Consider the following 27,555-nt stretch of genomic DNA (forward strand, 5'->3'; position numbering starts at 1 on the left):
TTATTTCATTCAAACGCGACAAAAACGTAGGCAACTTTTTAGTTAGAAGCGCGCTCAAAACCAACGAGCAACCCGGCACTTTCAAATGCGCGCGCTCACGATGCAAAACTTGTCTTTTCATTGTTAACACTAGCAAGATATCGGGACCTAAGCGATCTGTTAAGATCACCGATCGTTTCACATGTACCTCCGCAAATGTCATTTATTGCATAACCTGTACGTTATGCAATAAATTATACATTGGTGAGACAGGTAGACGACTAGGTGACCGATTCCGCGAACACCTTCGCGATGTTGAGAAGAATGACAAGGATGCATCTAAGCCAGTCGCTCGCCATTTTAACCTGCCTAACCACTCCAAAAAACACATGGCTATCTGCGGCCTTTCCCTACATCTAGGTACGACGGAAAGCCGCAAGAATCTGGAACAAAAATTCATCTTTCAAATCGGCACCCTTAATCCTCACGGTATTAACGAACGCTTTTCATTTAACTAATATATTCCTACTTTTCACGTTGCCATGTTACCACCAATAGCGTAGCTCCTACTCTACTATAAAAACTACACGTAACCCATAATCCCTCGATTCGCTCTGACGAAGGGCTAACGCTCGAAACGTCAGCTTTTAGAATCTCTGTACGGTGGTCAATTTACATTATCAACTCCGTTGATAAACCAAATTTTTGTTAACTAGAAGTTGTTTGTTATAAAAACAGAAATAGAAGTTTTCTCTTATTATTAATGCTACTGAATTTGTAAATGCAAACAACGAAGCCCTATTAGTGGCTATCAGGATACGGGATATTTAGTAAAAAATTATGGGGATACAGGACATTTGGGGGGAGGGAAAATTGACGAGGTACGGCGTATTTTACAAAATAGGCATGCATTACATACGTGTGCAAGTAGTGCAGTTCAGTTACTTGACACAGTGTTGTTTTTTTCCATCACTGTCAACTGAGCTGCATTTTGTTTTCAGGAGATTCAAGTTGTCTTTGCGTAATATGTAGCTCTAATAGTACACGATATTGTTTTGGTAACGTAAATCATTGTAGTGCCAGCAGCAGCTATGGTAGATGCCTTTGGTAAATACCCCCTGGGAAGACATGGGGTTCAGTAAAATACTAAATGCAGAAAGATTGAAGAAAATAAACGGGAATCAAGAAACTTTAGCTTCGAGGCTGACATGAAGTTACCTTCAACTCCTTTTTAACAGCAAGTTTAGCGTGTACTCTGAGCGTATGACAGCTTTCCACAACAAATGTTCATTGAAGTTAACCCTGTCCGGCGCGGTTAGTATCGGGATGGGAAACCTCAAAATGTACAACTTGACATATAAAGAAGCATAGGACCAAAAATGCAAAACAAATATTGATGCAAAAGTAAATAAATATTGATTTTGTTTGGCCATTGAAGGCTATTTCTTATCTTCTTTCTATGTCGGAACAACTGAACAAACTGGTTTGCAAGAAACAGGTAGATTGGGGGTATTCATTGTATGAAAACTATTAAATGTTCACAGTGGAACAAAGACAAAGCAAGTTCTAGAAATAACGTTGAACATTCTCCTTACCTTTAAAGCTTGGCGTTCTCAAAGAAAGATCATGTGTCCACTTTATCAAATACTTTCAGATGTAATGTGTAATACTATCAATCCTCGCGGGCAGAAAGTATTCCAGAGTAAATGCTTCCCTTCATTGCGCTACCAGAACTCCATCAGCATGGCCGAGCGGTCTTATGCGCTCTCAGAATGTCAAAAAGATGGGAAAAGTGTAGGTGTTCTAATCGCCGTATTGGAGCTTACTTCAATATCCAAGGGGTATGCATATTTGTGACTACGTAGAAGAAAAATAGCCACGCATTGCATACGTGTGGTAGTGCAGTAACACAGCGCTGTATATTTTAATGTAATAATCAGTTTATGTATTGCTTAACAATATAAAACGAAAATGCAGATAAGATCAATAAAATATAAAAAATTAAGAATAATCAATCAAATAGAAATGTAAGAAATAAAATATGTAAAACTCTGGGCGTAACTAAGTGTCATATGCTTTTTTAAATAAAAATGCCTTTAAGTGTCTCTTAAAAGTATCTAAAGCCCCGTTTACATTCAAATCTGTGTACCCAAAGAAGCAGCACGGCTCGGGTGGTTTCTGCAGTGCAAACGTTAAAATTGAACCAGAGCCGTGCTCGATTTTTACCTGTGCTCGGACCAACTCGGGAGGTGGTCTGAGCACTGGTAAAAAAGGTCACCAAGCCATTATTTTGGAATTCCAGTACAGTGTAAACAGTCATCCGAGCCGTGTGCCTCAATTTTCACCAAACATTTGTAACATTGCGCATGGGTAGAACAAGGTAAAATGGCGGCTGCCACTGAAACTGGTTAGAGAGTAAAGTAGCATAGATAGCCACTGCTATCAGCAACATCATTAATTTCTTGCGTTTTCCTTTTGGTATCTGATTGTTTTTTATTAAACTCCCGAGTTCATCCCGTTCACCCTGGTGCAATCTTGAGAGGACAAGCATGATGGTCGCCATGTTGGAAATTTTTCTTATGAAATCATTTTGCGCTTGAAAGCAATTGTTGTCACTGACCAAGACGTACAAGGGCTCAGAAAATTTGACTCAAGTTAGCCGTGCCAAATGACTGTGGTAAACAGAAAAGAGCGCGGATAAAATGCGGTTATAAACAAATGTAAACGCCTTTGGCCCGTGCTAATTTTTAGCCGATCCGTGCTACTTCGCTTGCCGACACGTGCTGAATTTCTGTAGCGTAAATGCAGCTTACGTTCGGGGCCATTCTAATTGCTAATGGAAGTTTATTTCACTTGGATGGACCAGAAAAAGCAAATGCTCGGTCACCGAAAGTCTTGCATTTTGTTCAAGGCACCTCTAACAAAGAAAGGTCATAGGTTCTCAAGGAGCTTCTGGTTGGTGCCCTTTTCCTGATGAGATCACAGATATAACGTGGAGCGATACCATTTAATGCTTTGAAAACAAGTAATAATATTTTAAACTCCATCCAAAGCTCTACGGGTAACCAGTGAAGATCTTTTAGATAAGGAGAGATGTGATTAAATTTGGGTACTAGACAGATGACTCTTGCTGGGGCATTGAGGACTTTTTGAAGCCGATCCAGCTGATATTTTGGAAGTCCAGAAAGGAGAGAGTTGCAATGATCCAAGTGAGATGTTAAGAGTGCACTGAAGCGCTTTTTAAGTATTCATTAGTTAACTATAATTATCGCTTTTATTGATCATCAGTACGGAAATCTTTGGTAAATAATTTTCAATTCCATGTTTTATATTTTTATTGTACATAGTTTATACATGTTTTCATGCGGTCCACCTGTAGTTTTTCCTTTTCAAGAGATTCAAAATACTTTTTGCTTGTCTTATGTTGGGGAGTATCAACATAGGGATGACCTCTTAACTTACCTTTCAAGATATCTTTTGTAAATTAGGCTCTTGCATCCTGAATAATAACCCCGTTGAAGTCCTGAAATTTTCAGGCTTCTCTACGCAATTGTAAAAATTGTGTTCATAACTGCGAAGATCATAGCTTCACTTGATTTCATGTCCGCAGTTCATATATGATTCATTTCATCATTAAATAAACTATGTATGTATGTATGTATGTATGTATGTATATATAGTATAAAATGTGCGATCCGGGCAAGAAGGAATGCTGATAGGAAATGACAGGACCTGCGCTTTTAAATCCGCGCAAAATTACGCAACTTTTCTGTTGAACTGTGCACGCCGCGATTACTACACGAACTTGATTGCGTATAGTGGCTCAGATCAGAGGAAGCTTTTTCATACAACCAAATCACTTCTGTGTGTACCGTCTGACGTCACCTTCCCGGATAACATACTGCCAAACAACCTGGCCAATAATTTAGGCAATTTCTTTGCAAAAAAGAAAAATTACGGAATAAACAGGTCATTGTATGCTCTTCAGTCTTCAAAGACTTTGGACTGTGCGATTGCAGAGGGTGGCTGCGCATGCGCTGTTAATGAATGCAGTTGCGCAGTTCAATCTAAATCCCCTGCCTGCGCAACACTCTCTAAATTAGATCCAATGCCTAATTCCATGGTTTTTCGAGTCCTCGATGTTTTGTTACCGGTGCTCACATCGATGGCCAACTTATCCTTTGAATCAGGGCAGTTTACAGAGAACGGGCGTGAAGCTCTTATCTCACCTTTGCTGAAAGGATTTGGTCTCGACATTGCTTATAAGAACTTCCGGCCTGTTAGTAACCTGCCTTATGTTTCCAAATTATCTAAAAGAGCCGCCGGTGATCAGCTGATGGACCAAATGACGGTTAATGACCCTTCATTCTATGCTCCATTCGGCGTGTAAGAAACATCATAGTACTGAGTTTGCGCTGCTTAAAAATGACATCTTAATGAATATGGATGCACAGAAGGTCATCCTTCTGGTTCTATTGGATCTTGGCACAGCGTTTGACACTGTGTGGCATGACATTCTGCTTGAAAGGCTGAGATTGAGGTTTGGTGTGAGTGGAAGTGCACTTGACCGGTTGGCATCTTACTTGTCTGATAGAACACAACGTGTGGGAGTTAATGGTGGCTTATCGGGCATCTTTCCACTCAAACAAGGCGTCCCACAGGGCTCCTGTCTGCGCCCACTTCTCTTCACAATTTGCACTACCAAGCTATTTGAGATAGTTGGACGTCACCTTCCTAGCATCTATTGTTATGCTGATGACAAGCAACTGTATCTAGCGTTTAGTATTAACACCCCAGATGACGCTGAAGTAGCGGTATAAGATATGCGTGCATGTATCACGGACCTGAGAAACTGGATGATCAACGATCGGTTGTTATTGAACAATGACAAGACAGAGTTTCTACTTCTAGGTACTAGACAGCAGTTAACTAAGGTTGATATTAGAAATATTATCTGGAGTCGAAAGCCCTGAAGTAAGCTCGCAGCCTGTTGTTAAAAATCTCGTTACTTGGTTGGATTCCACAATAATGATGTCAACTCATATTAACAAACTCTGCAATGCAGCGTTTTTATCACCTGCACAACATCAGTCGCATCAGGAAATTTCTTAGTCTGGAGGTGACTAAAACCTTAGTTCACACCTTTGTGACATCGAGCATTGATTATTGTAGTAGCCTTTTGTATGGCATACCTGCATGTCAGCTGAGCAAGGTCCAGCGCGTTCTCAACGCTGCAGCTAGGCTTGTTTGCCACGGACCACGTTATTTCCACATCACGCCGTTAATGCAAGATTTGCATTGGCTGCCGATACGACGGCGTATCCATTTCAAGGTATTGCTGTTTATATTTAAGGCTATACATGGCATAGCCCCTCTTTACATCCAAGACCTCAGCTTGTTCTCCTGAAATCGCAAGGGGCTTATAGCTTTCGTTCAACTAGAGGAATTTTGCTCGCGCCTCCATCAATAAGGACGAAAGTTACATTGGGTGACAGATCATTCCAGGTTGCCGACCCGAACCTCCGGAATTCACTGATGCTTTCAAGCGCCATCTTAAAACGTATCCTTTTAAAGTAGCATATGGACAAAAATTTTTTTTTTTTGCTGCGTTGTTTTTAAGCGTTGTCTTTGAACCTATCTTTTTAAAGTAGCATATGGATAATAATTATTATTTTTAATATATTTTAACTTCTATGTGTATATATGCACAAGCCATTTTTTCTAAAGACGGGGGATTGGGCCGACTGTCATGGCGTTCACACTCTGTTTTTAGCGCTCGCTTAATAAATGGATTTCTAAGCCAAAGAACAATACTGTGAGGACGCTAAGTAGTTATATTATTTTATAGAAGTATTAGCAAATGCATCGTCAGTAATTTAATGCAGTATTTCAAGTTTATATGGGAAAAAAAACGCTCAAAACCTGGCTCGAGTTCTTCGGCAAACGAAGAAGAAATGGCTGGTCAGGATCTTGGTGCAGAAAACGATCTCTATGGAGAACTGAAAGAGTCGATCGAATGCCTAAAAAGATTGGTCACTGAGGGTCTTGCCAGATTACATGGTGATCTAGACATACTACGAAGCGAATTCAAATCGGATAATAAAGAAATGAGCTGTACTATAAAAGACCTCAAAAATAGTTTGAATTTCACGCAAGACGAAGTCGATACCTTTAAGGAACAACTCAAGAAGGAAACAGAAGAACGCTCTTCGGAAATGGAAGTTTTAATGGCGAAAATAACTGATTTGGAACAGTCCCTGAAAGAAGCAGTGGAACAGAATATAACCCTTGAACAGTACACTAGAAGAGAGAACCTGAGATGTACTAATATAAAGGGACATGAAGGTGAAGATTGCAAAAAGGTTACATGCATTTGTGACACCATTGGAAGAGACCTTGGTTTAGATATCTCCCAATTAAGATTTCATGCAGTTCACCAAATAGGTAAGAGAGATGGAGTTAGATGCAGGCCCATTATAGCAAGGTTTGTCTGTCGTGAAGATCGAGACAAGGTCTGGTCAAAGAGAGGTAAGATTAAGGAATCGAGTGTACACAGAGACGCATATATCACAGAAGATTACGCGAGGGCCATTCAAAAGGAACGCCAGGTCTTAATTAAGGCGATGATGAAGGCTCGCAATGAGCATAATATGACTCAGGCAAAAGTCAGAGGTTGTTACTTGTACATCAACGGTGAACGTTTTAGTTTCGAAAATGTACCTGAATATCTAAAATAATCCAATATCCGTAATTTATTTAATTTCCAAAACACTATAACACTCGAATATGCCTTTTTGGAACCCATTCACAACGTATTATAATTTCCCATTTTTCCCCTATATGCAAATTCAGTGTCTAAATGGCGTTCGAATCCATTTCAACACTTTCACAGTGTTTGAAAAATGCAAAACCTACAAAAATGACCTGGCCAGCGCCATATCGACTAATGGTTTTTCGTATTCGTAACTTACTTTATGTTTTATACTTGTTGTTAACGAATGTTTTTTTTTCTCGAGTGAGGTCGACCCAATCTAGCGTAGCATTCAACAGTCTTTTTTTAATGGCTACGTTTAAATTTCTTATAATTAAGCGTCGTGTGTTCTTGAATGCTCTTATATATTCGCACTTTTTGGTTCACCTGATTTCAACTGTCCTGTTGGGAGTGATAGCTTTTGTCTTCCATGCAACCAGTTTTAAATACCGCAAATTGCAACCGCAGATCGCAACAACTTAAAGTTCAAAGCCATCTCGCTAAACGTTCGAGGTATTCGTGCATTCAAAAAAAGAAAGTCTATACGTACTTAATTGGTTGATTAATCAGAGCGCAGATATTTCTTTTCTACAGGAAACGTATCGCACGGTTGAAATTGCTAATCATTGGAGAAAACAATGGCCCGGTGAGTTTTTCTTTTCGCATGGTTCTACTCATAGCTGTGGTGTGGCTATCCTTGTTCATAAGTCGTTAGACTTCAAGCTTATATCGTCACGTGTTGACAATGAAGGCAGGTATCTGATCTTAGAAGCAATAATTCAAGACACCCCTTTTCTTTTAATAAATATATATGCGCCAAATAAAACGTCAAATCAATCCTCATTCTTCCAGGCTTTATCTGAACTTACTCCCGTTGAGGAACTCCGGGAGTCCAGTTATAAGTTTGTAATTGGGGGAGATTTCAATGTTGCCTTGCAACCTTCTTTAGATTGCTCGGGTGGGAACACTTCTTTGAAAGAATTAGTTAAGGTTTTGGAAGATTTACTTATACAGTATGACCTAGTAGATATTTGGAGAGTTCATATGTTAACCCAAAAAGTAAAAAATTCACTTGCCATCAAAGAAAACCTATTATCCAAAGGAGACTGGACTACTGGTTCATTGGCGACTTGCTCCGGGACGATGTAGCCAAAATTGATATTATTACTAGCATCAAATCAGATCACTCCGCTATCGTTCTTGAGGTGGATTCTATGGCTGACCAGCCCAGAGGTCCCTCCTTCTGGAAGTTTAACAACAGTCTCCTAGACGATCCCATTTTTGTCCAGAGCATGCGCGACAACTTTCCTCTATGGCTAGAAGAAATAAGCTTTTGTGAAGATTTAAGAATTAAATTGGATTATATCAAGTATAAGATTCGTCAAGATAGTATTAAATATAGTAAAGTAAAAGCTAGTGCAAGAAGAAGTAAGATTGACGAAATTGAAGGCAAACTAAGGGCATGCGAGGAAAAAGTTGCAGAGGCGCCTTCTCCTGAGAACCTTGAAAACCTTGAAGCCTGCAAAACGGTTTGCGACAGAGAATACAATAATTATATGGTGAGGGTGTTGATAATTCGATCGCGCGCCAGGTGGTATGAACAAGGTGAAAGGAATACAAAATATTTCCTTAACTTAGAAAATCATAATAAAAAGAAAAGTTGTGTTAGGAGGCTGCTAAACTCAGAGGGTGCAGAGATAACAGACGCGAATAACATATTAGATGAAGTTCACAATTTTTATTCGGATCTTTATGACGAAAAGACAGGGATTCAGACTGCTGCTACTCACTGCCCATTCTTGGTGGACTCCTTAACAATTCCGAAATTAAACGATGATATGAGGAAAATATGTGATGGCCACTTACATACTCTGAATGTTATAAAGTCCTTTCTACTTTTGAAAATAACAAAGCCCCTGGGACTGACGGACTCTCCAAAGAGTTTTATCTTTTTTTTTGGCCAGAGATTGGTAATATGTTGGTAGACTCATTAAACTACTCGCATGATCACGGCAAACTTTCAAAGTCACTAAAAGAAGCTGTTATAACCTTAATACAAAAAAAGGATAGGGACAGAAGACTGATAAAAAACTGGAGACCAATTTCTCTTGTAAATGTAGACGTAAAAATAGGCTCAAAGGCTATCGCTAAAAGATTAGAAAAGGTCCTACCATACATATTACATCGCGATTAAAATGCATTTGTGAAAGGACGTACAATTTTTGATGCGTTAGAACAATTAACGATGTCATGGACTTTACGGAAATGAAGGGATGTAAAGACATAATGTCTGCCGTCGATTTCGAAAAGGCATTCAACTCTCTTAGGTTGGACTTTCTTTTTAAATCTCTTGAAACTTTTGGCTTTGGTGCGTCCTTCATAACATGTATCAGGACATTTTACAAGAATATAACGAGTTGTGTAGTTAACAATGCCTTTTTCACACCATCCTTCCAGGTTAAATGAGGAGTTCGCCAGGGTGATCCTTTATCGCCATCTCTTTTTATTATAGTTCTCGAATTGTTAGCAATATCCATCCGCAACAATCATCGAGTAAAAAAAATAACAGTTGGGGGGTGGGGGGGGGGGGGGGGATTGAAATAAAACTAGTAAATTTTGCTGACTATATGACAACCTTCGTCCGAGACGGTCTTATCTTAATTTATTCGGGACACACACTGGCCTTAAGATTGACTGTGAGTAGCTTAGAACTAGATATTTGTGAATTTAAACGATATGTTAAAATTCTAGGTGTTTACTTTACTTATTTTTACATGAGCTCGGATTCCTTTGTTCTTTTCGGGGGGAATATATTACATAACCCCCAAATCAACTGTCTGAAAAGCTGTGTGCGGCTTTGGTTGTTTGAAGGGAAGAGCGGGGCTAATGAACAGCTAATTTAAATGCGAGGGGATTATGTGTTAATATGCAAGGGGGATAAGTGACTTATCCCACTTGCATATTAAGACATAATCTCCTCGCATTTAAATTAGCTGTTCATGAGCCCTGCTCTTCCCTTCAAATAATCAAAGCCGCACCCAGCTTTTCAGACAGTTGATTGCACAGTGTCTTTAAAATTCCACTGTTTGGAGCTACCACGAAAGTGTCGCTGTCATTTATTGGTAACAAGTTTCGCTCCGTAACCCAGTCATCCCAAACTCGTGTACTCCATGAAGTTGCCCTTTTAGTGTTTTGTGGTATTCTTGCTTCATTCCTCACCTGAATTTCCTTGTCGCTTACAGTAATGATCCCTCGGCCGGAATCTTCTTTATCTGTAAAAACGTCGGTAAAAAGATCCTCGGTGCGTAAATTGAAATTGTCAACTGCTATCTCCTTGTCTGCATCCCCAAATAAAGATTCAAAGTTGTTTTCCGAAAGGTCAATTGACCTGCTGCCGCTAAAACTACTTTGAGTGATAAACAGTTCTGACTCTGAATCACTGAACATTGCTACCCTGTTCCTACAATCAGTGACACGATGTTGGTACACCGACGGCATTAATCGAGCATCCCTCCCTCTCCCACCTTTCAATGTTGTTTAGAAACTAAAACGCACTGAACAGTTACTTTGGGTGCATTGCGCTATCCAACATTGAACGGGGGGAAAGGGGGTGGGTGTTCCAACGACTTATGACTGTGATTGTATTATTGAATAAAGTATCGTTTAACCTTAAATTAATCATGTCACGTTGCTGTACGTCTGAAGATATCCAATGTGTATTCCTTTGATGTTGTAATGAATTTGCGCAACCATTTTATGGCCTTTGGAAGCACTGAATACCACTGGTAAGGAACTGACTTTTTGTAAAGTACATGTTTTCGTAAATAAACGTGAGTTGGTTTTAACGCATGGCGAAAGGTAGCAACGCATCATGCTACAATACGTAGCAACGCGTCGCGTCACATCGCAGGTGGTCTGAGATTTGATTACAGTAATGAAAATTGGCTTTCAAACATAGAAACATGGATAGCACTGTAGTTGAACAGTCATCACAAGTAGAATTAGGAGTAAGAGAAGTAAGACGTGTCTACCTTATAACGTATAGTCAAGCTGATACTGCTAAAGTATCTTCTCAACAGCGTTTTGCTGAAATTGTCTTAGAGGCCTTTCAGTTACGACAAGTTTCCAACGAATCAACAGTTCAGCAATGGGCGTGTTGTCTCGAGCTCCATCAAACAGGAGGAATTCATTTCCATATGGCCATTAAACTTCTAAGACCAAGACGATGGTTGTCGGTTCGGCAGTTTATTCATACACGATACGGAATTAATGTCCATTTCTCGAATCGTCATGTGAACTATTACACTGCATGGAGTTATGTTATCAAGGAGGATAACGATCTTGTGATGTCTTCCAATCACCCTGATCTTTGGAACACACCTCCACCTGCGACAACAACTGCTAGCGAGGCTATAGCTGCAGAAAGGGAACACGAACAAGAAATTGAAGGCCAAGAGTCCGGCGAAGAAAGCTCTGGAACAAGATCGTCTTCTAAAAAGCGAAAACGACAACCGCGTCTTACCATGTTTGACGTTTCCGAAATTGCTGTCTCCTAAGGTATCAAAACATACTTGGAACTCCTTGCACTTGCCAAGAGACAGAAAATGGAAGGGAAAACAGATCTGGCACAATTCATTGTCAACCGAGGGAAAAAAGCAGTTGAGGAAGCAATCAGGACGGGGTGGGAGATTGAACAATCTGAGGAGACGTTAAGGCGGAATGTCGCGTATGGAAATTCTCCAAGAAGCTTTGGAAGGAAATTGTGCAGAAAATTGTGACGGCCGTTGGTTGCATATTGCACTGAATATTCTTCCAAGAAACAGCATCGCGCGAGATGATTTCTCTTCTGCTATGCGCGAACTATTGGAAAAAGGAAGAGGAAAATACCGTAACATTTTTCTCAAAGGCCCAGCCAATTGTGGAAAAACATTTCTATTAAATCCATTGACAGTTATTTATAGAACATTTTGAAACCTGGCGAGCACAACATTTGCTTGGGTAGGCGCAGAGTTAGCCGAAATAATATTTTTAAATGATTTTTGCTGGTCTGCTCAAGTGTTACCATGGCAAGATATGTTGCTACTGTTGGAGGGACGGCCAGTTCACTTTTCGGCGCCCAAGACCCATTATGCGCAAGACATAGTATTAGAGAAGGACACTCCAATTTTCTGTACTTCTAAAAGTGAAATCGTTGCAAAGGGTTGTGGTAGATGATATAGAAACACAAATGATGTCCGTAAGATGGCGTGTCTTTACCATGTATGCTCAGATACCGGAGTCGGAGCAAGTCGTTTTGAGCCCTTGTGGGAAATGTTTCGCTAAACTAATATTAGAATGAACAATCATGACATTGATTCAGTGTACCATTAATTTGCCACGTTTTATTACTCTGCGTGTAGCCTTCTCCCAAATACTTTAACAAAATCACTAGTAAATTACAAACGCAGTATATTAAAAGCAATGAGTAAATATTTATTTTCCTTAAAAAAAAAAAATTACACACTTAAGAAGTGTAGCACTTCAGTGTACATTATAATGATTTCCGCTGTATACTGTTACGCAATAAACAACGGGTTACCATTGTAAACCGATGAGTTTTTAAAAGGTTATCACAGTACTTGTCTTTATCAATTTCGACGGGTTACAATGATAACCTGTTCAAAACAGATTACAACCTTCCTCACTCCCTTAATATTACTGGTGTTGATCTTTTTTTAGGCTGTACATCATTATATCAAGATACTTCAACATTACATTGCTAATTCACATGAGGAGATATCTTTATCTATTAAGAAAATTTGTATCCTGTTTAATATTCCATGCGACAACCTTTCTTATCAATAATCTGTTGAAGGCGCTGCGGCATTGAAGCGATAGTTTTGTTTATTATATTAACTGGAATACTGTAAATAGTGCGTATTACCCTGGCTTTGAATTCTTCGAAGGTTTCTTTACTTATTTTCAGTTGTAAAGCATCATCCTTTAGTCGTACTCTCACTAAAGGAAAGAAATTCTCGATAGGGTTAAGGTCTGGACTTCTGGGAGGAATCTCAAATCACAGTTACAATTCTCCATCGCTCTTTTTGCAGCTCTACTGTTTTGTGAAGGATCCCCATCTTGCAGCCACAACCTACTTCCATTTTTGTTCGCCTTAAGGAATAATGAATTGAAATGCTTTTCAATAAAAGTAGCGAAAAAATTACCCGTTAGGTGATCATATGACTCACAAAGAACTACCCCCTCACTATAGGTTATAGCTACAAAAAGTTTTACTAGCTTACTGCCAGTTCCTTCCTTACTGCCCTTTGCTGTGCATCCGAACGTTAATCCTTCGCCTCGTTTTCTCCAAATTCTTGCTTTAGGCGCCCTTGCCACTTTTAATGGGTTCGTTTTGAAAGCGAATGAGACCCCATCCAAGTAAAATGCCACTTGCCTCGTCCAAACGTCGCCATCATAATTATTGTTTTCATTACATTGCAAAATGTAACTCGCCTTGGCATATCATCTTTAGTCAATAGTCCTTTCTTTCGCGTCTGCAAATAGTGGAATCCTTGGCGTTGAAGTAAGCGGTTCACTGTTCTCTCAGCAACATCTTCGCTGCTCACCCCACTTTCCTGCATTAAATCTTTGAGAGAAAAACTGGGATTTTCATTTCTCAGTTTCCTAAGGTTTCGAATCAGGAGACGTTGTTGCTGGGCAGTTAGTTTTTGCGGGCGTCCCGTTCTTTTTGGGCAAGATGAAATTCTCCGGATTCCCCCTTTTAAAATCCTACAAGCTGAAGTCGGTGAAATTCCGCATGCCCTTGCTATGGCTCTAAGGCTCATATCAGTGTTCCTTCGCAGTTGAAAGACTGTCGCTCTGATATCAGCGGAGACATATCCTCTAAAAACCATCTTAACAAATCAAAATCTTTGGATCATGAAATGGTTAATAAGCTGAATACTATGGGAACAGCATATACCCCTATTACTTTTATTCTTTATTTAAGAGGCGAAAAACGTGGCATGTTGGAACAGCCATCTTTACGCGAACGTTCCAGTACTGACTGACATGTTTCGTTACATGAAATTTACACGTTATCACGTACAGACAATCAGTGACACAATGTTGGTACACCGACGGCTTTAATCGAGCATCCCTCCCTCTCCCACTTTTCAATGTTGTTTAGAAACTAAAACGCACTGAACAGTTACTTTGGGTGCATTGCGCTATCCAACATTGAACGGGAGGAAAGGGGGTGGGTGTTCCAACGACTTATGACCGTGATTGTAGCATTCACTACGAACAAGACGAACAACTAATTCGAAATGCGACTTTAAAAAATTAACATAATTAAAAGGCCGAGAAACTTGTGAATTAGAGGGCTGCTTTGCTACACTTCTCAGAAAAGACATAGAAAACTTTATGAATCCCTTTTTTGGCAGGAACGACAAAACAAGCCGAAAAAGGCAGGGTGCGTGGAGCTTCAATGGAACGTGAGAGATACCACAAGACATCATTGATTGGCAGAGGCAAACCGTTAGGTGAGCACACGAATAACCTTGTCATCGCATTTCTGCGAAGCAATTACCTCCATTACTAATTTCGCTTTTCAAAAACTGAAACACAACCTAACTAAGTTTCCCGTCGCTTTCAAATCTTGCTCTATTTCGACCGGTAAGCTCAGTTGGTTGAGTCGCAGATTACTGTGTTGGGCGTCGGGTTTTGCTTAAGGCTGAAGCGACAATCAGGATCTTTAAAATACTGAGAACAAAGGGATGTCATTCTGCTGAATGATATCTGCAGATGAACATTGTAATCTCCTTGGATAAGGACTGATCAAAAAGAATAGGGGACGTAAATACTTTGATGTTTCCCCGGGCAGTCCTTCAAAGCAATGCAAGCTGGCAATGTGTGGGCACAACGCTATAAGAATATTGTTAAGTATCATTTTTTATGAGTGCTTGCTTCCTACGTGAATGATCAAATGTACTAACGAAATTATTCTTGCTTGAAATGCTTTTGATTTTTGTCGCAGCTAAAAGAAACCAAGAACAATGCGAAGAAAGAGCTGATTCAGTGAATTTATTGACACAACAAAGAATAGAGCCATCGTCTGGTAGACCGTTCCATAGAAAAAGTCCCTCTTTGGACCTCAAATCCTTGAAGAAGGAGGATGCTATCAAGGTGGTCCGTAAGCTGAATGAAGAGATGGCTCATTTGAAGTTCCTTATAAGATCTAAAAAGCAGCAGCACAGCAGCGATGAATTCGTGTCCGATTTAATTTGCACGCTGGCGGTAGTCTGCAAGGCTCCAGAAAGTGAGGAAAAATACAAGATTATTGCTGCATTAAAAGGCTCGTCATTCCTGAGAGTGAACATTCCCCGTTTACTTGATTGTTTTCAAGTATCAACAACCACACATGACAAAGATTTTAGGCAAGAGTTTTTTGAATGTCTCATTACGTTCTTTTCGACTTACTTGACGCATTTCCCTAGCTCGTATGCTGAAATTCCATATGACGTGCTGAAAAGGGCCTTGGATCGTTCGGATTTGACAAGAAGAGAAAAGGTGGAAAAGGAGTGGGATGCTTTTAAGCAAGCCAGAGATAATATTATCCAAGATGAAAGGCAAAGGCTCGGGAAACGTTACACCAACAGAGCAAGACAAAAGCCAACAGATGATTTTAGAGACATACCGATTTGTCCAACAAACAAAGAAATTACGAGTCGAGAAAGACCTTTCCTGCGCACGAATATTATAAAGGGGCGATATGAGGATGCGGAGCATTACCTCGACGTCCAGTTTCGATTGCTTCGAGAAGACTTTCTTGAGCCACTGAGGGAGGGTATTCACGAACTGGTCCTAAACATACCAAGACAAAAACGAACTCAGTTTGGTATAAAATATTACCCTAGTGTTACAATCTCCGGTAAGCAATTTAAGAATTACGGTATAATACATCAAGTACAAATTGATGTTTCTAGATTCAACACCAGCAGATGGAGTCATTCACGACTCATATACGGCACCTTTCTTTGTCTTTCACAAGACAATTTCAAGACGATGCTTTTCGCAACTGTTGTAGAACGAGATGAAGAGCAACTGAAAGAGGGCAGAATTGGAATTCAATTTATCGGAGACCAAGATGTTTGGGACATTGAGATCTGCAATTGCAGTTACCAAATGGTCGAGTCTCCTACCTATTTTGAAACCTACCGTCATGTTCTTAAAGGTTTGAAGGAACTGAATGGACCAACCTTGCCATTTAAAAAATACTTGGTCGAGTGCAGTGAAGAAATCGATCCACCAAAATACTTAAGACGTAATGACTCCCAGCAGCCGGTTTGTTATGATCTCAGCAAGGCCCTCGATGTCTCAGATGAATGGAAGGCCACTGCAGTACCTGTTTTGCAACCTGAAGCCTGGCCTCCAGTGAAGGCACTTCCCCTAAACACTTCTCAATTAGAAGCGCTGAAAACAGCAATTACAACTGAATTCTCTGTCATTCAGGGTCCTCCAGGGACTGGTAAAACGTTCGTTGGGACTAAAATTGTAAGATGTTTACTTGAAAACCGTAATGCATGGGATCCTCAGCACAACTCACCAATGCTGATGATATGTTACACAAACCACGCACTGGATCAGTTCCTGGAAAAGCTGCTGGAATTCCTTCCCAAACGAGAAATAATTCGTGTTGGAACCCGGAGCAAAAGCGTTGAATTAGAGGACTGCAATTTAAAAAAATTCACCGACAGAAGTAATAGGCTGAAAAACAAATACCGTGACATCTGCACCCGGATGGAAGAACATGTCAACGAGATTAAAAAGTGGAAGAAAAATCTTGCAAAGGCAAAGTTGGAACTGCCACTCTTGGAATTTGATGATTTAGAGGAAATGATGAATTTCACACACGCAGACCAGCTTTCTAATGCGATATTTCCCCATTACGTGGCAAACAAGAGCCAAAGACCAGAAAACGCTTTTAGGCTGTGGCTCTGCGACAACCATTTGGTGAATTCCTGGAATCAGAGTATGCAAGACGAAGGAGAAGACGAGAATGAACAAGTGGCAGATGGGTCAGTCCTACCAGAAAACAGTTCACATAAAGGTATTGAAGGGGTCATTTTGGCTGAAGCGTCAATGTATGTAGGTGATAACAACAAAAGCGTAAACCTTGCGATAGACCTGAATGACCCTACAATAGAAAAAGTCACCGGTTCTTCACAATATCATGGAAGCTTCAGTCAAACTGAGGAACAGTTCCGGCAGTCAATTTCAGAGGACAACGGTAAATTCCTTTTTCAAGGACAAGACCAATCAGCAACGAAGGAAGACGAAGATGAAGAATGGACAGTCGTCAAGAGCCACAAAAAGAAAGAGAACGAGGAACACGGCGGCAGCCCAAATTCACCAAAAAGAATGAAAATGATTACTGCTGACATTTCTAGAGTAGAAAATGATCTTAAAAAGGAAACACCGATGACCACTGCAGAGATGATGTGTGTCGACAATATCTGGGATTTACAACGACTACAAAGACTGCGATTGTATCTCTGCTGGGTTGAGAACTACCGTGAACATTGCAGAATAGAAGTTTGGACAAATGAAAAAGAATATAAACTACTTTGTACAGAATTAGAGGCAGTTTCATTTGAAAAGGCGGAGGAAGTCATACGTAAGGCTACCGTAGTTGGAATGACAACAACGTCTGCAGCTAAATACCTTTCGGTGCTTAAAAACGTAGCTCCAAAAATTGTTGTCATTGAAGAAGCTGCTGAAGTGATGGAAGCCCATATTCTTACTTCTCTTACACCAAATACAGAGCACACCATTCTTATCGGAGATCACAAACAACTACGTCCGAAAGCTGCAGTCTACAAATTAGCACAAAGTTACAACTTGGAGGTCTCTTTGTTTGAGCGGATGGCAATGAACAAAATGGAATGCAAACGTTTATCCGTACAACACAGAATGCGCCCTGAAATAGCCGCACTGACAAAGAGAATCTATGACCACGAAATTGTTGACCATGAATCGGTGAACAACTTTGAAGACATATCTGGTATGTGCCGCAATTTGTTTTTCATTGACCACAAACAACCTGAGAGGATGGTAAGCGGTTTACAGAGCTATGCTAACGATCATGAGGCACAGTTTATGGTAGCACTTTGCAAATATCTTCTACTACAAGGATACAAGGAAACACAGATCACAGTTCTAACAATGTACATTGGTCAGTTGCTTCTTCTCCAAGATCAATTGCCACGATCAGCTTTTAAGGAACTGAAGGTCTGTGCAGTTGACAACTTTCAAGGTGAAGAAAATGATATCATTCTTCTCTCACTGGTGCGAAGTAACACAGAGGGTCGCATCGGCTTTCTTGCTGAATCCAATAGAGTCTGCGTGGCACTCTCACGTGCTCGCAAAGGGCTCTACTGCATTGGAAACTTCAGCTTACTGAAAAACAAGTCTGATTTGTGGAAAGAGGTTTGCAATGATTTAGAATCAAAACATGGCATCGCTGATAGTCTGCAGCTTCTTTGTACGAAACACAACAACGTCACTCTTGTAAGAAAAGCAAGTGACTTTAATCCATTTGGAGGATGCAATATTCCCTCGAACGTGTCACCATCTCACAACTTGTGACCAAATGATCAAAGTAGTCCCCAAATGTGGTCATGAACAAAAAATACCGTGCAGTGTTGAACCTGAAACATTTCCCTGTCGGATGAAATGCGAAAAATGCTTCCCTGTGGGCATTCTTGTGTTGAAGAATGTGGGCAGAAGTGCACATTTAAGTGTTAAGTTATTTGCAATAAATCCCTTTCATGTGGACACAGCAAGGCTACCATGCTTTATTGATACCATGGTGTACAGTCAGTGCAAAGAAAACTGCGGGAAAGTTCTTGATTGTGGACATCCATGTTCAAAGAAATGCAGAGAAAAGTGTCAGTGTGCGGCCGAAATTAATATTACCATGCAATGTGAGCATGCGAAAAGAATCAAGAGTCGAAAGAAAGAGGATCCAATTCAGTGCGGTGAGAAGTACAAGCGATAATTGGACTGTGGTCACGATTGAGGGATCTTCCATGCGGTCACCAGCAAAGTCTGCTTTGTTACTAACAGTGAGAAGGTGCTTTTTGTTACGCTCCTTGTTCAAGAAAACTGGAGTGTGGTTACCAGTGTCCCTCGGTGTGTGGCCACATCAACCCATCTTCATAAAAATGCGATCAGCGATGTGATAGTCTAAGAGCCTGTGGGCACCCGTGCAAAGAAATCTGCAGCAGCAATTTTGAGACTAATCCATGCAAGGTTCTCGTAAAAAGTACTTTGCCATGTGGTCATCTGGGGACTCTAGCCTGTTACGAAAATCCTGAAGAAGTCATTTGTAACAAAACAGTTCAAGTCAAACTAGCATGTGAGTACGAAGCAACTCTTGCCTGTCATGTAAAACCAGAGGACCACCGTTGTAATCAGAGGGTTCGAGTCAAGCTCTCTTGTGGACATGACAAAAATGTATCGTGCAGCTTAGCGAAGGATAAGCGTCAAAGTATGGCTTGTGAAACAATAGTGGCATGTAAGTTACCTTGTGGCCATGAAAAAATGGTGCATTGTTCGCTTGATGTGGACAAAGTAAGGTGCGACGCCCCATGTGAACGCTATCTTCCTTGTGGACACCAATGCACTAACAATGCGACGATGTCTGTGTTTTTCAATTAGCTTGTTTAAAGAAATGCAGGAAACAGCTCAAGTGCCGTCATCAATGTCCCGGTAAATGGTCTGAGGACTGCAGCCAGTTCAGTCGTCAATTAATGGTGAAAAAGAATCTTAACTGCCCAGGGAATCATTCCCAAGAATTAGCTTGTAGTCGCGATCCGAAAACCGTGAAATGCCAAGACCGCTGCAAACGAAATCTAGATTGCGGTCACCTATGTCCAGGTAAATGCTCTGAAGAGTGCAGTCAGTTCATTTGTCAATTGATGGTCGAAAAGAATCTTAGCTGCCCAGGGAATCATTCCCAAGAAGTGGTTTGTAGTCGGGATCCGAAAACCGTGAAATGCCAAGAACGCTGTAAAACCCATGTCCCGGTAAATGTTTTGAGGGATTGCAGACAGTTCAGTTGTCAAATGATGGTCAAAAATTATGATACTTTGACAGTTGAGCGGCTAGAAAGAATCGCTCTTTCGCGAAGCGAAATTGGCCTTGCGTCACTCCCATTTGAAAAACCCGCTGACTTTGAGAATTTTGCAGGCACTGGAAAATACTTTTGGAAACTATGCCAACATCATGAAGTGTATTTCACCAGATCGATTTTCCGTGATGGGGAGGAAGTGAACGAATTGCGAAAAAGGTGTGTGCAGTGCATTGACAAGGAGGAAAGCGACTAAGGCGTGTTCCATCGAATCAGAATTGGGAAGGATGGAATTGCTAAAGGATGTAAAATTGGTCTGCGGTCTTTAAATGAGGGAAAAATCAACCACCTGGAGTATTGATTGATTGGGTACAACGGAATTGAAAACAATACTAAGATCGGGCATCCAGCAAGAGTGGAAGAATTGAAGGCAGATACCAGCGGCCGAATCAAGCGCTTATTTGTAACAAACAGCACTACTAAAAGGAATAAAAAGTCAGGCGTTACAAATTGGCATTAACTTACACTCTGGAATTCATGGCATGCTGTTCTACTGATACCCTGGGTGCCAGAGACTTTTCTAGCGCGGTTTCCGGTTTTCAGTCAAGTCTTTATAGTGACCCGCGCGAAAAGCCTCTGGACCAGAGCGCTATTCCTTTGATAGCGTCGAACCAATCGTTAGCTCAGTTAGATCAGTTGGTCCAGATTTTGGACAGGACGGCTGATTGGCTCCGAACGACCACCTGAGGGACAGACGCTACAATTGGTCGACAAGAATAGACCAGCACGTGAAAGAATATTGTTGACATCACGTAAGCGTACTGCCAGAAGTGTTGTGATGGCGGTTTGTGAAAGTTTGGGGAAGGCACTGAAGGAAAGTATAAGCAATGTACTAGAAAGTTTTGACGGTGTAGAGAAGTTAAGTGATGTGCAAACAAGTGGGGTATTTAATTTTATTCAACGCAAGGACGTTCTTGCTGTCTTGCCAACCGGTTCCGGTAAATCGTTGTTGTTTCAAAAATTTGCTTTATCAACGGAGTTGATAATGTAAATTGACCACCGTACAGAGATTCTAAAAGCTGACGTTTCGAGCGTTAGCCCTTCGACACCGAAAATTCCCGCCGCACGCGAGAAAAACCTCTGGTGCCCAGGGTATTCTACTGACCGTACAGCATAGCTAATCTTCAGGGTCTTGAGCAAACTTAAGGGTTCAGATAAACATAGCTAAAAGAGTGTTCAGTATTTGCAAACATTTGGTGATCCAGCCCATTGTCGGACCCAAGCAGTGCACGGGTCAAAATGTTTAAGTACATTGTAATCATCTCGTTTCCTTCGCTGGCTTCCTATTTAGCTGCCATAGGCGATTCCTTCCTCTTTGCTTCATTTTAATTTGTTTTTGAATGAATAAACGCCACTTCCAAACTAAACGTGATCCCTTTTCAAAGTGAGCATGACACTTTCGTCAGTTCCAAATTTTTGTCTGTTGTAACCGCATTTCCCATGCGCGTGTCCTCTGCCAGCACGTCTCTTCCGCTTGCCAACGAGGAAACGGCAATTACTGTTGTAGAGTGTTGTTAATTGCTTTTCTAGGAATGTAAGTAACAGTAATTTAGTAAGCAGACTTTGTAACAAAACACGCCTTGAATTAGAGGATGGAAGAGAACAGGAAGAACAAATATTGTTTGAAATGAATCAAAGAGCACGTCCTTCTTTAAAAGCAATTCTTTTTTTCAGTTTGACAAGACTTAGTTACAGATAGGTTTAATCCAGAGTCATTCAAAACAAGCTCTTTTGTAATCGAAAATGATTAAGTATCACCCATAACGAAAGTAGATTGTCATGCCAATTTATTCGCAGTCTCGTCAAGATATTTCTTCATGTACCGTCCTACCAATGTGCGCGAGTGATTAAAAAAACTTGTTAAAAGCGGAGCTCCGCGCGCGAGCGAAGCACCATAATTAAGAAAATATGGTAATCCATCGATGCGAAAAATTTTGGTTTTTTAGCCATGACGTCATGGATCGTACGTCCACCCTTCCATGTATGCCAATGTGATCAGTATCATACTAGTTTACAGCAGACATCTTTGATATTGGACATCCATGTTTTGATAAATTAACACCTGTCAAAACAAGGTATCCGCTGACCATTACCACGTGACCACATCGCGGGCTCATGCTTAGAGTTCACCAAAGTCAGCTGTTTTTTGGAACTTGACCGCTGACCAGGTACTGGTTTTCGATTGGATTGCAGGTTCAACTCAGGTTTACTCACCTTAACATAAACGAGTACAAGGAAAGATTACGTTTTTGCAAACGTTGGCCGTGTAGCACTTATATTTGAACAGACTTAACTGATTAGAGTGTAATGTGAAATGCTAAGTTTCTACCCCATATGAACCATGTGAGCGTTAGCCCTAATGATGGAAATGGGCCCACACAAGGACGGAGAAAAACTCTTACCAGGGTGGGAATTGAACCCACGCCCTTCGGGTTAGAACACTGCTGCTCTACCTTTCTGTGGCTCGACGCGGATACACGGCCATACTACATCAACTATAGTTCTTACACAGTCAACGCTTTTCGTGTTCAGGTAGAAAACGGTTTGGAAAATGTTTTCTTTCTGCATTTTTCGCTGGTTTCAATCCAGTTTGACATATCGTAATTGCTGTGATCCATACAGGCGGCTACGCAGTTATTCACGTCAAGCATCGAAGGGATAAAAACTTAAAGCTGTTTTTGTGAAGTTGGCCGCTGACCAGGTACTGGTTTTGGATTAGATTGCAGGCTCGACTCAGGTGAACTCACCTAAACATAACCGGGCTTCATTTTTCGCGCGCTTTCTGTCGCTCGACGCGGCTACAAGGCCATACTACATCAAGTATAGTTCTTCTTTTCGTGTTCAGGTAGTATAGATCGTTTTCACGTGACGTCATCATTTTCTAAAATCCAAAACTAAAGAGCCACGAAAGTTTTTATCCTCATCAGGCATAAGAGGCGGTAAATTTGTATCCATTTGCAATTTTAAAGCTCAATAGCGTGCTTCGTTTGGAAACCAGAGCATTTTGAATTTCTGAGTTATAGCGGTGCGTGACACGAGGCGACGATCGAGTTTATTGAGAAATATATATTTATCTCATGGTTTTGAGCCTTTTTAGAACTTAAAGCATTAGAAAAAGTGCTTAGGTAAATAGCTGTCTGTTCAGTACAGATGATCACTCGCCTAGATAGCCAAAGTAAGTAACAGATGTTGACACTATTTTCCGGCCGCCATATTGGTGCACCACAGATGTGCACCAACATGGCGTTTTCATACTGGGCTCTGTAAATTTTTGCGAAACATTTCGACGAATATCTGAAGTTTGGGGAAACGCACAGGCCTAAAACTTGGAGAAGTGTCTTCTTCATTTATCTTCTACAACATCACGAATTCTTGACGTTTTCCACGGGATGGTTTTCGATTTATTTTTTTATTGCGTGACAGTGAAAACGATCTATACGGTTTGAGAGGTTTGGAAAATGTTTCCTTTCTGCATTTTCGCTGGTTTCAATCCAGTTTGACATGTCATTGGCGGCTACGCAGTTATTCAAGTCAAGCATCGGAGGGATGCTTAGAGCTGCTGTATTGCAATTTTTGATATATCTTTAGAAGCTCTGATAAGGTTACATGATGCCTGGAGGACCTATGACTAGAACAGAAACGAAAGGAGGGCGAAAGAGAACGGCAACGAGAAAACAGAATCCCAGTAATAGCTCATACTTAGTGCAAGAAGTTACTCCACAATTCTTTTCTTTAAACCGTTTGTTATTTTCAACAAATGGGTTAATCCGTTTTTCCTTTACTCAGGGATGAAAATCGATTTTTTATTGTTAACTGGAAGTAAATAACAATCATCTGTACTCTTTTGGACATAAAGAAAAAGTTGATTTGTTTGTTTGTTTTGCTCTAAAATGCGATCGAACAACTTGAGTGCTTTTTAATCTGTTTGCCCAACTGCTTTCGATGTGCCTCGACACCGACAAGAAAATTTTGCCCTTATGTTATAAACACGTAATCGCAATGAGTTTTCGTAAAATTAAGGGGGAATTTCACTAGCTTATGTTTTCAGAAGTTTGTTCGAAGCACCTAAACGTTATTTAAGTGTTGGAGCGGATCTCGTTTGAAGGTCGTCATTTCTTGGTTGCATTCTGCCGATTCTTGTTCCAAGCCAACCTGGCGTGTTTCAATGAATTACATCAAAATGCGAATGATCTTGTTTTCAGAGATAAAGTGGAATAAAGTACATCAGTAAAACTCTTCTTTGACCTTGAACTGACAGAGTTTTTTTTATGGCTTCTAATTTTAGCGTGATTCCTATTCGCTGGCTATTGACAGTTGAGTCTGAAATGGCTCTTTCCTTTTCCACTCGCTCGCTGAGGAATGTGCTTGTTTTCTTTTAAAACTCATGCGGTGCAAGAAAAATTAATTGCCAAACTGGTGAATTCCAAAGTAACTTTCACTCGTAAAACTGATATCGTAGTCGTCGCTTCGTGATTCATGCGATATCGGTTTTTAGCGTAAAATTTACCGTGGAATTCACTAGTTAGGCAATGAATTTTTCTATAGAAGAAAGCAAAGAAAATGATTTAATAATTAAAGCAGCAACCGGAAACATCACAACGCGGACAATTCGAAACCTTTTATTTTCACTAACCCAACAGGCAGTAAGAATAAATAACTAAGGGAGCTCCGCTTTTAGGCTTGGCTAAATTTATGAACCTAACGTCCTATCAAAGCACCGATAAAACGTCACATGCATGAGCTTTAAACCACTCCTGCTTGTTTATTAAACAGTACGTAAGGGCACGGATCTAGTCAGGTTGGATGAAACGTGCGAATCCTTCCTGTAATCCAACTTTTCTTTGAGCAAGGTTTATTCCCCAAAAGCCCCAAAATGTTTCTAGTCCATGTGAGGTGCTCCTGTTATCTGTAGAAGTCGAAGGCTCATAGCACTTTTCCAGATCTTCTTCCCCTGGAACAATTTTCAGGAGGTCACGAGGGGCGTATATTAATCACTTCAAGCAGTATCTGTTAAACATTTGTAAGAACAGAATGTGCGCATGTACGCAACATAAGGTCTTGCGTTTTGAATTGTTCTGAAATTGGAAAGTACCCTAAAACCTTCGAGATCAGTTTGTCAATCTCACTTACTTGTTCATTTTTAAGGAAGCTTGATTTCTTAGACACAGACGGATACTAATCATCTCTAATGGAGTAAAGACATTTGATAATGTAAAGATTAGGGAAAACAGGTCACTTCCGGTTGCCGTCCGCGTCTCAAAAACGCGCGTGCTTAAGGTCCCTGAAGCTTTCTTAAGGCCGGGGCACACCAGGCGACACGTCGCGAGGACAAATCGCCGCAGCAATTCGCCTCGTAAGACACGGTTACTTTTCTGAAAATCATTGTCGCTGCGATCAGTCGCACGAATTCAAACCAGCTTGAACTCGTTTAACTGATCGCAGCTACAAAATTAGGGAAAGCAGCGTTGTCGCACCGTGTGTACACTTCCGGCAACAAGTCGCTGCGACAAAATATAAATGAACCAGTGAGAGAACGTCATATGGTCCGCCATATTGAATTAGAAAACTACTTCACATTCCCCCTCATACGAGATCACTGCGCGTGCACCGAACAGGCGTCGTGTCGCAACGTCTTGTTTTGCAAGTAGGACACAAGGAGAGACTTGTCGGAGAGACCTGTGGCTGCAACTTGTCGCCTGGTGTGTCTCGGCCTGTAAGCTCCCTATTCAAACACAACAACGACCTCACTCTGAAGAACAATTCCACATTGTATCAACGCCATTTCCGTTAACTCAGTTCTTTGTATGTACTTGTAATAATTCAGCCCATTGTAATAGACCAAATCGGCTAACTCAATGTTGTACCCAATTCAAACCCTCTGGGAATAAAACTTTTTGTTCCGGGTATTTCCATATCATTTAAATATGAATGCCTCATCATCATGCAAATAGAATACACAAAGAATATTATATCCGGGAGATTTGAATTAGGCACAACATTGAGTTAACCGATTAGGTATATTGAGAAGGGTTTGCGCGGTGGTGACAGCACTCGCCTTCCACCAATGTTGGCTGGATTCAACCTGATATCTGGGTTGGGTTTTCTTTTTTCCTTCGGGTACTCTGGTTGTCCCCTCTCACAAAAAACATCTACTTTTCATTTTTTTTTTTTCATTTGATCTCCATTGCTATGAAATTATTTACTGCCTTCTCAATTAGAGGAGCATTTGGGCTTAGCTACACAAGACTGAGACTTTTATAACGTTATCATTTCTATGATTATTGTTGAGTTTGTAGAATCATGATATGAAGTTTCACCTATTTGAACTGCTGAATAGAATAAAATGAGAGTTGGGAGGATCATAGTTAGTTGAGCATCTATTAAGCAGTTTCAAAGGAAGCCAGAAATCCAGTCTCGATCCAGGCCCTCTACCGTTCAGGTCTGGCCGAAAAAAAATCCAGTCTCAATCCAGGCTAGATTGAGGCTCCATCTTGTAGAAGTCTGGATTTTTCGCTGCTCAACTAACTACGATGACCTTTCCAACCCTCGTTTCATCATCATCCAAAAGAGGAGTAGCTGTGGAGTGAAGAACCCGGTTTCGGAGATCTTCACTCCACAGCTACTGCTCTTGTAGAGGCCACCAATAATTGAGCCTAAAATAATGATCGTGGCTATGTAAATAGACCTCATCAGCTAGCTCAATGTTTTATCCAATTTAAATCTCCTTGGATTAAGATTCTCTGCGTATTGTACTTCACGGTCAGAGAACAGTGCTCCCATGTAGTCTGGAGCAAGGCCATTTAATGATTTGTGGTATGGAGCCGTTTGAAAAGAAGCTAGTCACTGTCTTGAGGCAATTGGCAGTCTTAGTTTGATTTAGAGTTAGTTTCTTGGTAATCAGCCATTTACTTACGCTTGCAAGGTCTTGATTTAGATAAAAGTCGATGTCATCTACGTTTGAACTCGCAAACGTTAAGTGAATATCGTCAACAAACATTTGGTAGATCATTTATGTAAATGAGAAACAACACAGGATCCAGTACGGTCCCCTGTGGAATCCCACATAGTAGTACACGGTTATAAGAAAGATGGCCATTTACGTAACATTTCTTGTTTCGATCACTTAAATAAGATCCAAACCAATTACATGCGGCGTTCCCAATGCCATACATGTATGTGCCAAGTTTTGACAGCAGGATCGTAACTACGGTGTCATATGCTTTCTTTAGGTCTAGAAAAACCACCACATAGACCTAATCGGCTAACTTAATGCTGTACCCAATTCAAACCCTTTGGGAATAAAACGTTTTGTCCCGAGAGACACCATAGGCAACCTGGCTATTCCAAAGCCCCACACAACTATCTAAAAAGTAGTTTCAGCTACAGAGATGCGGTACTTTGGAATAGTCTACAGGTCTGTCTGCGGCAAGATAATTCTCTAAGGAAACTCAGGGCTGCTTGTCATAAAACGTTTAGATAATTTTAAATTAATTAATTAATTAATTAGTTAGTTACTGATTGATATAGCACGGCTCACATAGAAAGCAGGTTTTACATTGCTATCTTAGATGATTAGTACTATCAATAGCTTGTAGTCAATAGTTTTAGATTTTATATATTTATATATTTATTATAATAATGTATTTAGCAT

The 27,555-nt window shown here is 40.6% G+C and overlaps 1 protein-coding gene across 1 annotated transcript in view; it reads left to right on the forward strand.

The window, feature by feature from the left end:
* Nucleotides 1-27,555, forward strand: part of LOC138012703 (NFX1-type zinc finger-containing protein 1-like) — a 36,105-nt gene that overhangs the window by 4,679 nt on the left and 3,871 nt on the right. Inside the window, 3 exon segments of the mRNA XM_068859565.1 lie at nt 14,155-14,253; nt 14,748-18,354; nt 19,039-19,289. Of these exon segments, the coding sequence (XP_068715666.1) occupies nt 14,155-14,253; nt 14,748-18,354; nt 19,039-19,289 (3,957 nt within the window).

This window comes from Montipora foliosa, chromosome 1 (assembly GCF_036669935.1).
Source record: "Montipora foliosa isolate CH-2021 chromosome 1, ASM3666993v2, whole genome shotgun sequence".
NCBI classification, from domain to species: domain Eukaryota; kingdom Metazoa; phylum Cnidaria; class Anthozoa; order Scleractinia; family Acroporidae; genus Montipora; species Montipora foliosa.